The 18996-nt window shown below is 49.0% G+C and overlaps 1 protein-coding gene across 1 annotated transcript in view; it reads right to left on the reverse strand.

The window, feature by feature from the left end:
- Nucleotides 1-18996, reverse strand: part of GRIK4 (glutamate ionotropic receptor kainate type subunit 4) — a 183795-nt gene that overhangs the window by 112679 nt on the left and 52120 nt on the right. Inside the window, 1 exon segment of the mRNA XM_064634466.1 lies at nucleotides 7972-8103. Coding sequence (XP_064490536.1) covers nucleotides 7972-8053 — 82 coding nt within the window. The 5' untranslated portion in view covers nucleotides 8054-8103.

The raw sequence follows: 18996 nt of genomic DNA on the forward strand, positions 1-18996 counted from the left end.
TGCAGAGGGGGCACTTGAGATAAGTGCCCTTTTAGGTCAAAAGCACCTATTCTGGGAAGGTTGCCCAAGAGCCCTGCAGTGCCTAATGCCAGGCAAGAGGGCTTTAACACCTCACTGAGCTCAGCATCATCCTGGAGAGCTCCTGAGCTTGCAGTCCACCCATCCACAGAACAAGGACAAGGGGATGTGCCAAGAGCTACACAGCAGGAGAGCACGGAATGAGCCTCTGAGCACGAGGCAGATCTGCTTCGAGCAGGAAGAAACCTGCACTCACAGGGTGGGGATCTCAGCTCTGCTCCAGCAGACTGGAGCTGGAGTGCTTTGCTGCCTTCCTCCTCCCATCTGTCATCCTCCACCTTCCCTTCTCAGACAGGCTGGAACGGCTCACAGGTAACAAACTCAGCTTTATCTCAGCTTACCTTTAGAAACGTGGGCCACTGCCTTAAATCTGCCAGGCAGTCCTCCCCCTCACTTCCTGAAAAGGACCTTCAAACCACATTACAAAACTGCAGGTATGCAATTCCCTAAAAGAAAGCCACGTGTCCCTCGGCCAGGCACCCCCAGGTGCCCCATCCTCAGACCTGCTCCTGCCTGGATGGAGGACCTGCTTCCCCTGCGTGCTTATCCCAGTTTCCTAACTCAGCCCAGCTCCTGTCCACATCCCAAAATCCCATTCAGGGTTCCTCCCACGCAGGTGAATTGGTCTGTGGGGAAGGATGGAGCATTGCTGACGCTGGCACCGAGTTCCCAGGTGCTCTGGGCTGCCAGGGCTTTGCAGTGGGACGGGACTCGCTCCAGCAAGGCTGTTTAATTCAGGCTTATTTCTGCAGCAAAGTCAAGCTCAGCAGAGGCTGTGTGAAATCCATCCCTCCCCAGCTGCCCACACGGATAGCCAAGGGCGAGGGGCCGGGCAGCAGGAATCTGTAATGCACACTAATGCACAATCCCATCTCACGCCGCACTGGAGCTTTCTGCAGAAATTCCAGCTTTTGCTGAAATTGGCTCAGAGCTGGAATTAATTTTGGCAGCTGTTTAGGCAGGGAACCAAGGATCTTTCATTCATGTAATTGACTTTTTTTATTCATATATATATATATATGAAAAAGTAATGAAAGAAATTGCAGAGTAGCTCTTGCTGTGACTGGGCTTTATCCCCACTGAAACAAAAAGCTCTGCATTAAAAATGGCTCAGCGGTTAAATACACAAAGTGCTGCCCAGGGGCAACAACAGGATTCAGATGTAAAACAAGTTTCATGACTTTCAGATCCTGATCCTTGGCTTTGGGAGAATCTTTTAATATTCAGGAGCAAATGTCAAAAAACAGACATCTGATACAAAACTCTGGATATGCACCTATCCATGTCCATCCTCTGCCCTGTCCTGGTGGGCAAATAATTCTCAATAAACAAGAAAATGAAGAGATAGAGTGTTGATTTGCTGCTTAAGCACCACAGCTCTTTTCCATAAATACCAGCTGGCTTCCCCATCCAGATGCTCTGCACACAAAGATCTATATCTATCTAATATGCATGTGGATATATAATGAATCAAAACAAAGCTTAAAGGTCTCTGGGGATGTATAATCTAACCTGCCTCTCGGACATTAATGAACAGGAACACATCAGTAAAAATAACTCAGCCACAGAGGTGCAAAACACTCCAAGAGATGGTCTGTCTCACTGAATCCTCCTCTCTCCTCACTCCATGCCCTAAAATATAAATCTGCTGATTATTTATTATTCATATTATTATACTGCTGGGTTCCTTAGCTGTGGACCAGGAGCTCATTATGTTTTTTATGTGGCAAAACTGCAGCCTGGAGAGACGCTCAGCCCTCCCACACTGCTCTGCCACACGAGGCAAGGGGCACTGCTGTGCTGCATGGGGTGTGCCTGGCACGTGCCACACACACCTTCCCCTGGCACAGCATTGTCCCTGGCAGGGCAGGTCACCCCACTCTGCACCAAACCCCTCTTTCCTCCATGAATTTTCCCCCAGAGCACGTGGCTCGGGCCATTTTTAAGCCAAACACACTCAACCTCGATCACACACAATCCATGGAGAAACCCCTACAGTGAGAGAAACCATCAAACCCTCCCTTTCTAGTGCCCAGTGCTGCCAGTGTTCCAAACAGGCCCCTCAAACCCAGAGCAGAACAAAGCAGAGGGTGCAGGAGTTGGACATTCCTCAAGCTCAGCCCGGCTCCCACTCCCTCTCTCCCAGGGCTCCTGCCTTGGAAGCACTCGCTTTCCTCCCGCAGTTTTCACTCACACTTCCCTGGTGCTAACCAGCCTCCTGCCTCTGCAGGCAGAGAGGATGCTGAGCACATCTCCCAGGGAGATTTGCATCCATGGATTTAGTGGGAATGGCGTGCAAAGCCCTGCCTGGACACAGCGACCGCGCTCTGCTCACACCCCAACCTCGGAGCCTGAACGCTCTGCCCCGGTGTCCTGCAGCAAAGACCTTCAGGGAAACACTCATTCCAGAGAAGGACGAGTTAGAGAAGAGACCTCAGCAGTCACCAGCCCCTCTTTGAACAGTTTCAGTTCCCTTTTCCTAAAAAACCCCCAGCTTTTATCCTTGAAGTTGCTTGTACAAGATCCCTCAGGACAGGGAAGACCTGGCAGGGAGCCACTCTTCCCAGGGTGTAACACAGCAATTCCTGAGAGAACTGCAAAGAATCCAAGGTTAAAACTTGCCCAGAGAAGCTGGGGATGCCCCATCTCTGCAGCCTGATCTAGTGAGTGTGGCATCTCTGCCCATGGAAAGAGAGGATCTGTAGAGTCCTTTCTGACTCAAACCATTCTGTGATTCATTGTAAGTCTAGACAAGGCTTTGCTGAAAGGACCTGGCATCTATATGGGTGGCTTTTTTAGAAATAAAGATTTATGCACATAACTCAAAACCCATAAATAAGATATCACTCTCCCAGCAGAATAATCAAAATAAAATTAAAAGGGCAAACAGCAAATGAATATTGTATTTTTCTCTGCCTGTCACCATTCCTCAGCAGCAAATGAGAAATAACTGTGAATCTGCTTCACCTTAATGAACTTAACTGGGTCTTTTCAATATGGGGGAAAATATTAACATTTTATTCCAATAGCTGCATCCTCCTCCTCCTCTAGCCAGGCTGTGATTATCACAGCCCAAACACAAAGGGACTTGAAAATGTACATCCAAGGAGTGCTGCTGCCCCTCAGGTGGGTACAGCCTCGGGCACGGGGCCCTGCAGCCCACAATGGTTTCTTTTTAAGGCTTATTTTTAATCCTTTAAAAACAGGTTCCTATATAATCACACGTGTCTCAGTGCCCTGCCTTGTTTTCTGGGAAACGAAGACCCCTCTGGTCTTTGCTGCCTTCTGATGAGGGCTCATCACTGTGCCCCCACAGCCAGGCAGCACCCAACACCCCTGCTCTGACAAACCCCACCCCAACCAGAGCTTGGCTTTCCTCAGCACTAATCCTAATTACAAGAGGAAAGGTTTTCCAGCAACAGCACCACCATGTGAGACTCGGGGGTGGTTTCTCTGCCTTGAGCTGATCTCGGCAGCCTCAGGGGTTCAAAGCCAGGGAGAGGCCATTTCCCTGCTGGGCAACAGCAAATCCATGGGCAGTTTATTCCAGTTGCATCCACAAAGAGCTTGGATAAGGCAGAAAGCAGCACTGCACGTGGAAGGGAGCTTGTGCTTTGCCTGTCTGGGTTAAATGTGCTTCTCCCACTTCCAGCAGGAGAGAAGTGGAGTTTCCAGCCCTGTCAGGCAGTTGGGAATGGGATGTGGGGAGATGGGGGTCACACAAGCCAACCTGCCACAAAGCCACAGCTCTCCCTGCCTGCAGTAAAAGGCACAGCTCTGCTTCCCCCCACCCTGGGAGGAAGCTTTTGTAGCTGCCCAGCAGCACCTTCCTGTCACAGCATCCCGGGGGCTGTGCCTGCACCTCCATCCCAGTGTCACCATCACCCTTTCAAATGTTAATGCTGAATAACAGAATCACACACTGCCTTGTGGGATCTTCCCTGCAGTGCCTGCAGGAGAATTATGGATGTCCTCTGGGAGCTGGGGAAGCTGAACTAAACACTCCACGATTCCGGTCGTTGCCATTATCGTTCATTTTTTGCCTCGCACGTTTTTAGTGCTTCTCCCTCCAGCTCCAGCCCTGCAGCTCAGACACACCAGTACAAACTGCATAGGACAGGGCAGCTCTGGGGCCCTTATTTCATAGAAAAAGTGGTTTAGTGTATCATAAGCACCTCAAGAGGGTAATTTAACAGGGATTCAAGGCCACACAGACTCTGCTACCCAGGTGTCTGACAGAGGAATAGGGAGAGAATGTCTCCACTCTGCCTCTTCCCAGCTACTTCAGCAGGCACAGCTAAATTCCAGTGCTTTCCCACAACTCCACATGCTCTGGGGGATCCCAAGAACAGTTTTCTTGACATGAAAAGCTCAGAGAATTGGGATTGTTCAGCCTGGGGAAGGGAAGGCTTCAGGGTGACCTAATTGCAGCCTTGCAGTGCCTGAAGGGAGCCAAAAGAAAGGTGGAGAGAGACTATTGACGAGGACCTGGAGTGACAGGACAAGGGGGAATGGCTTCCCACTGGCAGAGAGGACATTCAGATGGGATATTGGGAAGAAATTCTTCCCTGGGAGGGTGGGGAGGCCCTGGCACAGGTTGCCCAGAGAAGCTGTGGCTGCCCCATCCCTGGAAGTGTCCAAGGGCAGGCTGGAGCAACCTGGGCTAGTGGAAGGTGTCCCTGCCCATGGCAGGGGGTGGGAATGAGATGATCTTTCGGGTCCCTTCCAACCCAAACCATTCCATGATCACAGTTCCACGATCAGAGCAGATGCAGGAGACTCACAGCCCTTTTGGCATTCCAGAATTTTGGAAACATGCCTAGAAACAAGGACAAACATCCCAGGCTGGCACTTCTAGTGACACCTGAGCATCAGTTTGGATTCATGGAGGCTTTGACCACAAACTGCTTCTCTGGTGGATGAAACCCCAAAGCACTGGGACAGTGTCCACCAGCTGAGCCAGGAGTGGATGGGGGAGAAAAACAGCAAGTTTCACCCCAAAAAATACCCTTAATGTTAGAGCTGTGTCTTGCTTGTTGCATAAAGTTTGCAAAGCTGGGAGGCAGAGGCAGGGAAGGGATTTACAGAGCCAGTTACAGACAGGAGCACTTTAAAGAGCTACAGGAGGCCTTGCAAGGATTTTGCCAGTAGATCATCTGTCAGTGCTGCTAGTTAGGGCAATGCCATGGATAAACTACAACTTTGGCTTGTATATGAATTTTAAATGAGCTGTTAGCACACCCAATGAATCCAGCCAGAGAATGCCAATTTAGGGCCCTGACTGTCTGCTCTGCGAGACCAAGTAAATAACTCAGTAAATAACTCAGGCAAATTTCCTGACACTTTATTGAGCATGAGTGAACAAACAGAAAACAAACCCAGGATTGATTCTACAGGCATTGTGTGCTGCAGGAAAGCAGGGCTGGGGGAGATGCCTTTCTCCAGCTTTTGGTGGGGTTGGATGCAACACAACACGTTCAAGGGCACACCTTGGGCAAGCACAAACTACTGGGGTCCCGAGATATTTTGGGAGGCTCTTTCCAGAGCTCCAGGATGTCTCAAGGCAGTTCCTTACACACCTCCTGGAGCTCTTAAAACTGCTCAGAACATGTTCATCCCTGCCTGCTCCCTCATACCCTGAGCACAACCAACTTCTGAGCATCTGTGGAGATGATGCTTCACCAAGACAAGACCAGGTGAGCTGAGTGACAAACAAAAGACACTCCTAGGAGAACATCCCCATTTTAGATAAAGCTTTTAGAGCTGTTTTTCCCCCACAAAGGTCTCTAGAACAGTGTTATCAAGGAGACTTTCTGCAGGACTGGAGCAGAAGGAAACACACAGAAAAGAGGCTGAAAAAACAGTTTGCACTGATGTTTTTTTCCTGTGTGTCAAGGAGAGAAATCGAGCAAAGATAGCCTCGTTATATGCATCCAAAGGCACAGGGAAGGTCACCCTGTAGCCAGTGCTCTGCTCCCTTTTCCTGCCCAGATGATGCCTCTAAAGCTCACTGCAATGCAACACTCACTGTGGGCACCATCCAGGCCAGCAAAAATTCACCGTGTGCTCAGAGATGAGGCAATCTGCTGCCTAGGAACTCCACTGGGAAATTCCAGGGCCAAGATCCACCCAAAACCCCAAAAAGCAGCAGCAGGGAAAGCTCAGGGCTTGGTTCACAAGCCAAGTGCCCCTGACTCAGCACCGCTGTGTTTGCTCCTGCCTGGAAGGGAAGTGCTGCAGGGAAAAATCTCTTCTTCCTGGTGAAGAAGCCACCAGGACATTGCCCGTGTTCACCTCCCATGACTGACCATCTAACTGTGCATTTCAGCAACCAGATGGCTCTGAGGATTGTTTTAAACATTAGCTTGCATTTTCTTTGACTATTTAAATGTTTATTCTGGTCTGTTTTTTCCTTTCCTGTGCAGAGCCCTGATTTATGTTGCTGGATCCCCACATCTCCCTGCCTTGCCAAAAGCATGCATTTGGGAATGATTTCAGGGCCGCCAGTAATATTTTCCCCCCTCTTTTTATTTTCTGCTTTATTTTTATTAACTTTTTTGTTGGAGACACCGTAAAAACCAAACTGTGTCTCGAAGAAACAACACTCATCAAACCCCCAACAAGTCCACATGGAGAACCCCTGAGTGCACACACTCCAGATCTCTGAGCTGCTTCGTGCTCCACCAGCAGAGGGGAGAGGTAATTTCACTTCAGGTGTCACCTGTGAAAGGTGCAAATGGGGGACAGGAATAGGTTTGCTTCTTATCTGCAGCAAAGAGTTAATAAAGCCAGCTGGGAGCTCCAGAGAGAGCAGCCTGGAGAAGCAGTTTCCCTTCTAAACAACAGAGCCAAGTGTCAATACTTTGAGGCAAGTTTCATTACAAGCTTTCTGGAGGCATTTCTGTCTCCTAATCCTGCACAGGCAGCGAGGGAAGATGATGGTGCCTCTGCCTGAACGCTGTTTAATACAACCCAAAGCAGACCAAATGCACAGGATTTTCTTACATATGGAGAAATCTGAATTTTTTAATGTCCTCGTGGCATCGCTTAACCGGGGGCAGTTTGGGCTCAAAAAACTCCTCGCTCATCAACAGAGGACAAATACATTTGTGACAGAAAACTGTTTCATTTTATGTGGAGCTTAGGGGGGTAGGACACGGCACAGGGGGCAAGCTGAATTCCTCAGTGTGCCTTTGAGGAGCAGCTTTCAATTTATACAACACGAGATTCCCATCAGGCAACGTTAACACCACGAAAATCAATGCTAAAGCGCATAAACTCACCACAAACCAAATTTCATTTACAACAGGGAGGGGAGAACGTTTCCAAAATGCAGGTGGGACATTTGCAAGTGGAAGGAGAGAACATTTCCAAAAATGCAGGTGGGACATTTGCAAGGGGAAGGAGAGAACATTTCCAAAAATGCAGGTGGGACATTTGCAAGTGGAAGGAGAGAACATTTCCAAAATGCAGGTGGGACATTTGGAAGGGGAAGGAGAGAACATTTCCAAAAATGCAGGTGGGACATTTGCAAGGGGAAGGAGAGAACATTTCCAAAAATGCATGTGGGACATTTGCAAGGGGAAGGAGAGAACATTTCCAAAAATGCAGGTGGGACATTTGCAAGGGGAAGGAGAGAACATTTCCAAAAATGCAGGTGGGACATTTGCAAGGGGAAGGAGAGAACATTTCCAAAAATGCAGGTGGGACATTTGCAAGGGGAAGGAGAGAACATTTCCAAAATGCAGGTGGAGCTCAGCAGACGAGTCGACCCCACCTGAGCAGGGAGCATCCCTCCAAGGCAGGGAAGCCTCCACAGCATTCCCTGCTCCAAGAATTCCTACACAGAGTGGATGGCATTGAAACACAAGTCAGAGCAAGGTCTGTACTCACCAATCCTCAGGGAATGGGGGCTGGCAGAGATCCTCATCAGCCACAGCAGAAGGAGCACCAGAGGCGCCAAGACACGGGGCATCTTCCATAAATCCTCATGGAGCCCTTTGGTGGTCTGGGCATGACATAACTCTGCAGAGACACAACACACGGCCCTGTGAGCACCTCTGCTCCCCCAGCAGCCCCTCACAGCAGGGTGGCACTGCCCCCAGCTTGCCAAGCACTTGGGGACAAAGAATCCATTTAGCAAAGCTCTTTAGGGACCATGAATTATTCAGCAATTGGAATCAAACCGGGCAGAGAGCTTCTAACAACAACAACGACAACAAAAACATAAATGAAATTGAAAAGAAAAATATAAACGAAATTGAAAAGAAACACAAGGAAAAGTCCAAATATTTCATCTTGGCATTTTTGGCATTTCAGCAAAAACAAGTGGAAATCAATATTGAGTCACATCTCTAACTTCTATTCTCGCCCACCTCCCCTTTTTTTTTTTCCACTCAGAGCAGCCTGAAACTCAAAATATAAAACTGGCTTCTGGTTTTAGGGTGGGACAAAACATTTTCATACCAAGACATAATGTGAGGAATGAGTGTAGGCACAGCCAGAGAGTCACTTTGGCCTCACCAAACTAAAAATCAATTCTTGGTAATGCTCCTGCCCCAATGACAGTCACACCTCCTTCCCTCCTTTTTAGGAACAAAAGGATTCAGCACAAAACCAAGATCAGGACCATCCTTTTTCCACCCCACCACACAGAGGTCTAAGTTCCAAAGTCAAAACACCATCAAAATGAAGAGCAGAAGGCAGAGAATCCACGGATTTATCACTAGCCCAGATATTGGCACTGGCTGTCCCAGAGCAGACTCCCACAGCACAGTTCAACAAAATTTGTAACATATTCCATTTTAAACAGCTACATGGAGGGTTCAGTTTTACTTTGTAGAAAAAATGGTTGTCTCTGGAGTTGATAAAATTATCTCCACAGGCAGCAATGTCCTTAAATGCTGACTTTGAGTGTTTCATCTGTTACCTTATCTCTCCCTTCTCCAATTTTCTGGCAAACATTCTCACACTATTCCATTTGTCTAATTCTTGGGCCAAATATTAAAGTCCTGACACAGGCAAAGTCTTTAATCTGCCTTTGAAGTTACCAGGAGTTTTGTCCGAAAAAAAAAGATGTAGCTTTTTACTTGCAATTTTTCAATTAATCTATTTTTAGATTACATTTAGACTTCCTCCAGCTTATCTCAGCAGTCTCCATAGGGACTATCCCTTTTTACAGACAGGAAACACTGAGACATGGCCACAGAAATAAAGACAATACAGGGAGCACTGGGACATCTCCACTCCTTGGGGTTTGATCATTTTCTGGATCATGTTTCCCTTGGGAAGCTCCCACCACCAGCGCTGCCTTCTGCATCCCAATCCTCTCTGTTCCAGGAAATTGAGGGATCCCATGCTCAAATGGCAGCTGCACACTGGAAGGGCATCCTGATTTCAGTGTGCTCAACCCACTTTTAAAAAGCAGAAACTCCTCCAAACCGCCTGGAAATCATCAACCACCCCTGAGAAGGGCAATGGCAATTTTCTCCTTTTTCTTTTTCTTTTTTTTTTTTTAAGTGGGAGTTACAGAGTAATTCCTGAGGAGGAAAAGCCCTAAAAGGTTAAGCACAGGGGAAATTGGTTCCTTGGAAGCGTTGGCAGCGGCGGAGACAGATTGTGGAGCAAACATATCATTTGAGCACTTTGAAGCAGTTATTTTAAAACTTTCCAAGATACTGAGGAAAAAAACAGCAGGATCAGGTCAGATTTACTCACACCAGTGGAAGTGTGAATTCCTGGCTGGGGAATTGGTGCTCGTGGCTGCTCAACTGGCAAAACAACTGGTACAGGACCTCAGAGCTGTCCTGTTCCCCTAGGGTGGGGAAGGGCAGGCACAAACCCCACAATTCCCAGAGAATTGCAGGGAAATGCCTGCCTGCTGTTTGAGGAGGATGCTGGAGTTCACATCCCCATCATTCTCTGCCAAAGCCCTGTGGAATCACTTCAAGGAGGACATGGAAGGGCTGGAGCGTGTGCAGGGAAGGGAAGGGAGCTGGGAAGGGGCTGGAGCAGCAGGAGGGGCTGAGGGAGCTGGGGGGGCTCAGCCTGGAGAAAAGGAGGCTCAGGGGGGACCTTCTGGCTCTGCAACCCCCTGACAGGAGGGGGGAGCTGGGGGGGGGTCGGGCTCTGCTCCCAGGGAACAAGGGACAGGAGAGGGAACAGCCTCCAGCCTCAGGTTGGACATCAGGAGGAATTTCCTCATGGAAAGGGTTTTCAAGCCTTAGAAGGGGGATTTGGAGTCCCCATCCCTGGAGGTATCCAAGGAATGCCTGGACCATGGCACTCAGTGCCCTGGGCTGGGGGACAAGGTGGGGATGGGTCCCAGGGGGGACTCGATGATCCTGGAGGGCTTTTCCAGCCTCAGTGATTCTGTGACTCCGTGAATCACCAACCCAAAATGAGTGGTTCTCATTTTAGACTCTGCAAAGACGAACTGCACAAGGTCTGGGAAAAGGTCCTGTGACTTCCAGCTCTGAGGGACAGACTCCAAGGCCCCTTGTCCTGTTTGCAGCCAGGTTTGGTGAGGAGCTGAATGCAGAGATTCCCAGGGAAGCAGCAGCTGCCTGTGCACCACCAGCTCAGAGTTAACAGAAAGCTAAATAATAAATACGGGGCACCTGCTGGGCTCTGCTCCACGAGCAGCAGGGCTGTAATTACCTAGAACATGGAGCACAGGGGGATGCTGCCTCCACCTAACGCATTCCCCACTGCTTCCCAGCACTTGGATGTTTGAGCACGAGCCCTGGGAACAGCTGGGAGTGAGAGAAACACACCTTGGGCTTTGCCAGACAGCAGAACCACGCAGGCTCCTACGAGCAGTGCCCACGGACCATCTGGCTGATGGAGGGGCTTGGAAAATACCTGGGGAGTGCAACATCAGGGTGCTCCCCCACCACACCACACCTGCACTGCTGAGCAGCAGGGACAGAGGCTAGGATCCAAGATTTGGGATGAGAGGGGAAGGGGAGAGAGGATTTTTCCCTCCTAGCCCAGCAGCAAGGCTTCTGCTCTTCAAGGGGTTTCTTCACCTGCCCAGTCCCCACATTTCACCTGCCTCCTCCTCTCTAAATTCAGGCATGAAAGGGTGGTAAACACAGTTCACTGTAAAGGAATTTTTGCCTTGCTCACCTTCCCAAGCAGCTTTTGCATCCTTGCAGCTGCAAGGTGCACATCTGGGTGCCTCTCACCTCCCCAGGAGAAGCCGTAAAACATCCCTCCTGCCCAGGTGCACCAAGGAACTGTAGCTACAACTGGGATTCCAGTGCAGGCAGTCAAGATTTAGGATGAGAGGGAAAGGAGAGAGGGGATTTTTCCCTCCTAACCCAGCAGCAAGGCTTCTGCTCTTGAAGGTGTTTCTTCACCTGCCCAGTCCCCACATTTCACCTGCCTCCTCCTCTCTAAATTCAGGTACAAAACACAGTTCAAACCCTTCACTATAAAGTGATTTTTGCCTTGCTCACCTTCCCAGCAGCTTTTGCATCCTTACAGCTGCAAGGTGCACGTCTGGGTGCCTCTCACCTCCCCAGGAGAAGCCATAAAACATCCCTCCTGCCCAGGTGCACCAGGGACTCACAGGTACAACTTTGGGTATTGACTCCAGTGCAGCCCAAAATTCTGCACAGAGAGGGAGGGAAGATAACTGTCCTTCAGAGAAGGAAGCCAAGAAAACACTGAAGAGGCAAGGATATATAGCAACTTGCTGCACTAAGCCTTGTGCATGTGAAGATGACTTATCCCAAACTCATCCTCGGCACAGTTTGCTGAAAATAAATCAAAGCAACTTCCTCTGCTGAAGTTCCCACCAAGAACATGTCACAGCCTGTACATTTACAGCTCCTGCTGTAATGGCTCCTCTTTACTGTACTGACAGCATGCTATGATAGCCTGCTTGATGGACAGCTGTTTATGGAGCACTCTCAATCTGCTACCCCCAGAAGGAGTGGGATGCTTGGAAAAGAGTTTGCTGGGTCCTTGAGGGTGGTGGGTGCATTGCTGAGGAGCTGGTGGATCATGAGCTGACCCTTGGCTGCCCTCTGTGCAGCACGAGTACAGAATTCTTTCTCTGTTAAGCCCCTTTTTTTCATCTCTAGCTCGGAAAATTCAAGAGAATAAAATAAATCAGGGCTATCCTGAAGAGTTTTGCGTTCTCTCTGGAGATAAAAGTCTCTAAATACCAAGCAGAATTATGGACGATTTGCTTCTCGGAGGGAGCAACTCGCTTCTGAAACTACTTATGCATTTTTAATGACTGTGTGAGATGGTGCTGCTCTTCACTGCTATCACCCCAGCGTCCTGGTATGTGAAGATTTTTGCAGAAAAATTCGTAGACAGTGGAGCAAAAGCCAAAAGGCAGAAGAAAATGTTAAATCACGCCGAAGAAAAACCACCCTCCTCAAGCTGCCATGCTGATAATGAAGAGTCCCTGAAAAGCAGCCACCTCCCTACTTGTTCCCTCTGCCCAGCCTGCCAAGGACACTCCAGAAAATCCAAGTACATTGTTATTTCATAGAATCACAGGATGGTTTGGGTTGAGAAGGACCCTAAGGATCATCTCATTCCACCCCCTACCATGGCAGGGATGCCTTCCACTCATCCAGGTTGCTCCAACCTGGCCTTGGACCCTTCCAAGGATGGGGCAGCCACAGCTTCTCTGGGCAAAATCTCCAAAAACCCCATCACCCTGCAGAATGTGACCATCACCTGCAGGATTTCCCCCCAGCTCTGCCACATCTGGCCCGGGAGATGGGCTGCAAGCCCAGCAGGACAGGGCACAGCATCTCCAGCTTGCACTGGACCAGGCTTTCCAAAAAAACCTCCCGTGTGTGCTTTATCCTGATGCAAACCCTCTGGAGAAACCACAAACACCCTTTTAAAAACTTGGCAGCGGCTTCTCCAGGCGCTGGGGAGAGGCAGAGCTTTACCCCCAACACGAGCTTTGGGTGTTGACGGATCTTTCCGTGCAGCCCGAGGAGTGGTGAGAAAACAGAGCTGGAGTAAAAATCCTCCCAGCTGAGCCAGCAAACTGAACAGCTGCAGAGCAGCGAGGAATTCGGGGAAAACTGCCGGCAAACATCAACACAACAACTTAACAGGGCCTTTTTCATTCTTTCGACGACGGGCAAAGAGAGCTATTTGCCTTTTGCAAAAGCCTCATCTGCCAGAGCTATTTGCCTTTTGCAAAGAGAGGCTCGAATTTAAATGGAGCAGACAAGAGGGAAAGAAACCTGGAAAAAAAACCCCCAACATTTCAACAAGTGACTGTTGCTGGGCTCCAGAAAAGTGCCTGTGTGTGTCTCAGAGGGAGGGGAGGGACTGCATTGCCAGCCTGCCCCGGGGATACAGAGCTGGAAGTTCAATTAAACTGAAAAAATCACTCCGTTTAAAGCCACGAGCAATATGTTTTCCTCTGCAAGATGCATAATTAGCATGGGTAAATCATTACCACGAGGTATTGTTGCAGTCAGAGCCTCGGTGAGACCGAGGGGAAGGATCGACATTTGTGGAGAGAACCAAGAGCTCGGATTGCAATGGTGAATTTGAAAATGAAAGAAAGAAAGATTAAAATAAGATTTGAATGGCGTGTAAACCCCTTCAGGCTGGAGGGGCTGGCCAACTCCCTGCTTTTGAGGGCTGGAAGAATCACCCCTTGGGACAAGGCTCCTTGCACAGCTTCTGGAAGCTGCCAGCACTAAAAAAGGATGGTTAACAATAGGAAGCAGAGCTCTGTTCCAGTCTGGCAATTTCTATGTTCCTATAAAAACTGTGTCTCGTCTTGGATTTCATCAGCATTAAAGAGCCTTGCTTTACCTCCAGCCACCACGACTCTCCTCTGCTCCCCTTGCCAGGGGTGAGCTGATCCAAGGGGGGAGAGGCACCAGTGGCATCTCCCTTCCCCGGGGGGGATAAAAGGAGCTCCAGCTTCCCCTCACACCCCAGCTCTGCTCCGTGAGGGTCATTCAGTTCACACCAGAGCAGGTGAGATTCAAAGCAAGGTGATATTAGTGATAAACATCTGCTCAGCTGACACATAAAATGGATTTTTTTTTTTTTTTTTTTAATTCTCCTAGCTGGGCTCTTTTATCCCTCTCTTCTTCTTCTTCTTTTTTTTTTTTCCTCTCCCTCCACCCTTCATGACTTCCAGAAAAAGAAGCAAGAAACTTCAAGGAGAAAAGAATTCTGGAGGCAGTGAAGCAGAAGGACAAATGTATTCCTGACATTTCTCGTTCCCGTGGATTATTTTCTTTAACTTTCCTCTCTCCACTCTCTTTTCTCACCCCCTTTCAATCCTCCCCAGAATTAGCAAAGCCTGATCAACTTCTCCTATCACTGCTCAGAGATAAAAGAGCTGTGTACCCATCCTAATTCCTCACACGAGCTGCACAGAGACTCTCCTATCTCAAAGTTAGATTTTCCCCAGCATTATCAGCCACAGCCCTGTGAGCACAAGGAGACTTCAGCTCCAGGCTGAGTCACAGGACATCTTTATTCAATTTTCCTCTCCTCTGCAGGTTTATCACACGACCCATCAGGCCCTCCCAGGGTCAGTCAATACTTGAAATGCCTGTTGGCACAGCCAAGTGAATTATGAGTGTGAAAACCCCACCAGCCCCCTCATCACACTCACAAAAGTCCCATTACAGCATCGACTCGGCAGCATTAAAACTCATTTACTCCCTTTATCCCGGGAATGGGGTTAAGCTGGTGCCCTGCAAGGGAATTTCCCACCCTGGCAAACCCCTCTGGGCACACAGAAGGTGCTGCTGCTGCCCCCTGATTTCTGCCCTGCCTCCCTTGAGGCACAGCAAAGCCCTCAGTGAGGGAATTCCCGTGAGAAAAGAGACACCAAGGCGCAGAAAATGAAGGATGCAGGGAGCAGAACACCCCAAGATGTGGGGCTGTTGGCTGTAACCCTGCCTAGCAGAGCCTCCTGAGCTGTGTTGCTGCAGCAGGGATGACCAAGAGGATGCTCCATCCCTCTGCCAGGAATTCCTGCTCCTGGAAGCAGTGCCTCATCCCCCTCCCGCTCAGCAAAGCTTCTGAGTGATGATTTACAGCACACCCAGAGCCAAGGATGGGGACACAACACCCGGGGGGAACACAGGACCAGTCCCCTGCCAAACCATCCCAGCACATCCCTCCTGACATCACCACCCAGAACCTCCCTGGCTGCCACAATCCACCTCTCACTGAGTTAAAAAAAAAAACACCAAGAAAAACTTAAGACCATGTGGGGATTTTCTCCCTCCCCGGTGCCCACAATTTATTTTTATTAACAAACAATAGCAGTTAAAAGCACTGTGGTCTCCCACAGCGAGGACTGTGTGAGACACACTTTAATTGGCTTGAAGCTGTTATCTTAAAGGCAAAATCACCACCAGGCTGGGGGAAGAGGAGAGGCTGGAGGTGGAAGGGGAAAGGCAGGATTTCTTCCAGCTCTCATTAAACAGGGGGCCAGAGTTGTCCACACCAGCACTGCTCCTCTGATCTGAGAGCTGGATGTCGTGATCTTTAACCATTTTAAGCACACTGATAAAAATAATTACAAGGCTGTTTAGCTTGGATAAAGTTGCTGGGCAGGTTTGACTCCAAATCAACTAAAAAAAAAAAAGCAGCAAGAAGAGCTTTGTTTGCCTGCCCACACCTGGCGTGCACAGAACCCTCAGTGTGCAGCTGTGCCCCAGCTGTTTTCCCCCTTTCAAAAAGCTCTCCTATCAAAAATTATGGCACATTTATTCGGCAGAATAAACAGCTCCTGCTCACCCTGTGGGTCATCACTGGCATTAAACCACCCCTGGAGAGGGACAGAGCAGACATTGCACTGCATGCCCTGTGCAGCCAAGGACAAGGGAGTGGTTTGGGAAGGGGAAATTCAAACTGGTGGCCCTGGAGACACCCCTTGGTGAGCAGACTCTCAGCTGCAAAGAAACCTGGATAAATGAAAACAGCCAGAGCCTTTCCTTCTTAAAAAGCATCACCAGGAAAAAGGCTTTAAACCAGCAATTGTCTTACATTGAGAAATAGGTAAAAATTGAGTGTGGGAGTCTGAGTTTTGTTCCAACAGGGAACAAACCACTGTGGCTTTGGTTCCTGGATGTTCCAGAGCAGCTGTGGCTGCCCCATCCCTGGAAGTGTCCAGTGTTGGACAGGGCTTGGAGCAACCTGGGCTGGGGGAAGGTGACCCTGCCCATGGCAGGGATGGTCTCTCAGGTCCCTTCCAACCCGAAGCATTCTGTGATTTTATGACTCACTGCTTCAAAACTGCTTCAAAAAAACTCCCTTTCCCTGAGCTCTCCTTACACTCCTTCTATAACCTTTCACCACAGAAAAGGGAGCTGCTCAGAAAACCATTTTCCCCTCTTCAAAAGCAATGATTTTTTTTTTTCCCCCAGTTCTGCCACACTTCTTCACAGTTCTGTTCTGATAAGTATATACACTTTTGGAAATCTGCTCTCAGCCACTTGGCTCGCAGTAATTCAACCTTCAAGACACGCAGTCTTGCAAAAACACCAACTTTTTTTTCTCTTTTGAAGGAGACCTTCAGGTTTTTAGGCAGTTTTTCCCCCCACCCCTGCAAAGAGTGATATTTTTCCACAAAAGTCTGCTTTCATCAGCAATGCTTTGATGGAAAATTTTCAGCTCTCACAGAAGAAAAGAAGCCTAAGGAGCACGAAGCCCTATTTGCTGTTAGTGAAGAATTACTGCCACCACCGAGCCTCTTTACACATGAAGGAAGTTCTAAAATATGAATCGGATCTGTGAACATCTCACAGGTCCAGAGGGAGAAAAAGCTCTTAAATGCATCAACCTGATCTCTGGGCTACAGAAAGAAGATTAATCTATTTATTTAACTTAGAGGCCCTGGCAGATTCAAGAGGGAAAAGAAAGGAAAACAAAGCAGCCTCCACCAAATCAACCTGAAAGAAGTGGTTTATGGCCAAAAAGCTAGTTTTGCTTCTTTTTATAGCTGCCAAAACTGTAAGTGAAACAAATAGATTAATCTCCCATCTACCCAAAGAACATTTTGATCCATACAAGCTCAAAAAGCCTGTTCTCTGAGGCTGGGAAGAGGCAATTTGTGAATGGCTGAGGATGATGTTTGTATATTTTAATGGAGCAGGGATTGCTGGGGGTGCATTTGGATGACAGCAAGCATATGCATTCGAAAGGAGGTGGGAAACAGGACAGATGCCAAGCTGAAAATAAGAACAAGAAAGCACAGGGGTGATAAGCTTGGGGGCAGAGGAGAACAGCCTGCACAAGAGAGCAAGGAAACCTGCAAAACTTAAAGGTAGAGAAGGGAAACACAGGGGTTGGGAGATGCTCACATGTGCAGCAGTAGAGCCACACACAGCAACCAGATGCAAAAGAGGAATGGAGGGGCCTGCAGCAAGAAAGAGTCTTGCACAGGAAAGCAGAATCAAAGTCCAGACTGGTGTGTGATGATGGATTTAAAGGCATCCATTTGCATGAGAGGAGCTTTTAAGCAGCAAAGGTGACAAAAAGAAAGAATGTTTCAGCCCAGAGAGCTCGGGGTTTGATTAACTTTTAACACCAGAGAGCCCCGATGAGGTGGGCAGGGCTCCTGTGCCACCCAGGTAAGACACCCAAAACCCAGCAGGCTGGAGGAGAGGGGGCAGCTCTGGCACTTTTCCTCTCCTGGTTGTAACCACATCCCACATCAAGGAGCAGCAAAGCGAGGGGAGTCCTGGCCATGGGGCAAATACCAGCCAGAGAAGTGCAAGTTTTTTGGGGGTGTATTTGCTAACCCCCCTCCCTGGGTGACTGCAGAGGGCGTGAGCCCAAGGGAATGGGATTTGCCTTTAATCCAATATATCCTAAAAAAGGGAACTCAGCCCTCACCCTCCTGGCTCAGCAGAGGAGCATCCTCGGAGCAGTGATGGAGAAAGGACAGAAGAGAGACAATGTTGGCCAACAAAAGGAAATTTCTTACCATGCCTGTCATACCTCACCGGGCGGAGGACCAGACAAATCTTCACACACACACATCCCTGGCACAAAGCTGCTCAGCTTTTCCCCTCAGAACAGCACAGAAAATGCAGGCAGAGACATGACTTCTCTCCTCAGTCTTGGCTCTGGCGTCTCTCAGTTTCTCACCACGCTCCTCTCTCTGTCTCGTGGCCTTTCATGTATTTATTTAAGGCTTGGAGAGCCTTTTGCATAACAGGGAATATGGGCAGCCTGCCTGGTGATACAAGAAGTGCTTTTGAACAAAGCACCACTCGAGTTTCATAAGCCTCAAGATAACAGCTCTGTGCCTGCTTTATCCTTTGTTTCTCAAATATCTGGCCACTTTACACAGACAGTTCCTGGACAGCTCCAGTCTTCACACATGGTCCTGCTGCCTCACCATTTCTCCCTTCAGCAAGCCAAAAGCCCTCTCCCTGCAGAGAGACCTTGCCCAGAGTCACTCCTGCAAAAGATCCAAGCCCTTCTACACTAAAGGTCAGCAGAGATCTCCAGAAGTGCTGATGGGACTTGCACTGCCATGAAAACTACCCTTAGGAAAGCCCTGAGTAAAACCCCACACCCAGCAAAGGTTTTCACCACTGATTTTGAGCAGCCTGGTCTGCAGAAGGTGTCCCTGCCCGTGGCAGGGGTGGAACAAGATGATCTTTAAGGTCCCTTCCAACCCAAAACATTCTGTAATTCAAATGGAGCCTGAATTTTACCATCCCTGTGAAGAGTCAAGCACGGGATAAACCTCACAGACACTTAGGGAGACTTCACTCCACTCTTACTCCCACCTGCAGTGTGATGCAGGATGAAGAGGGACACCACAGATGTGGACTTTCTCTGGGGGTTCAGCAAAGATCACCTGGCTTCGTTAGCAAAGTGCAACACGGAGCCCCACGGAGGCCCAGGATGTTGCCTCAGCACAAACCCCAAATTTATTCA

The sequence above is a fragment of the Pseudopipra pipra genome, chromosome 23, assembly GCF_036250125.1.
Source record: "Pseudopipra pipra isolate bDixPip1 chromosome 23, bDixPip1.hap1, whole genome shotgun sequence".
NCBI classification, from domain to species: Eukaryota; Metazoa; Chordata; class Aves; order Passeriformes; family Pipridae; genus Pseudopipra; species Pseudopipra pipra.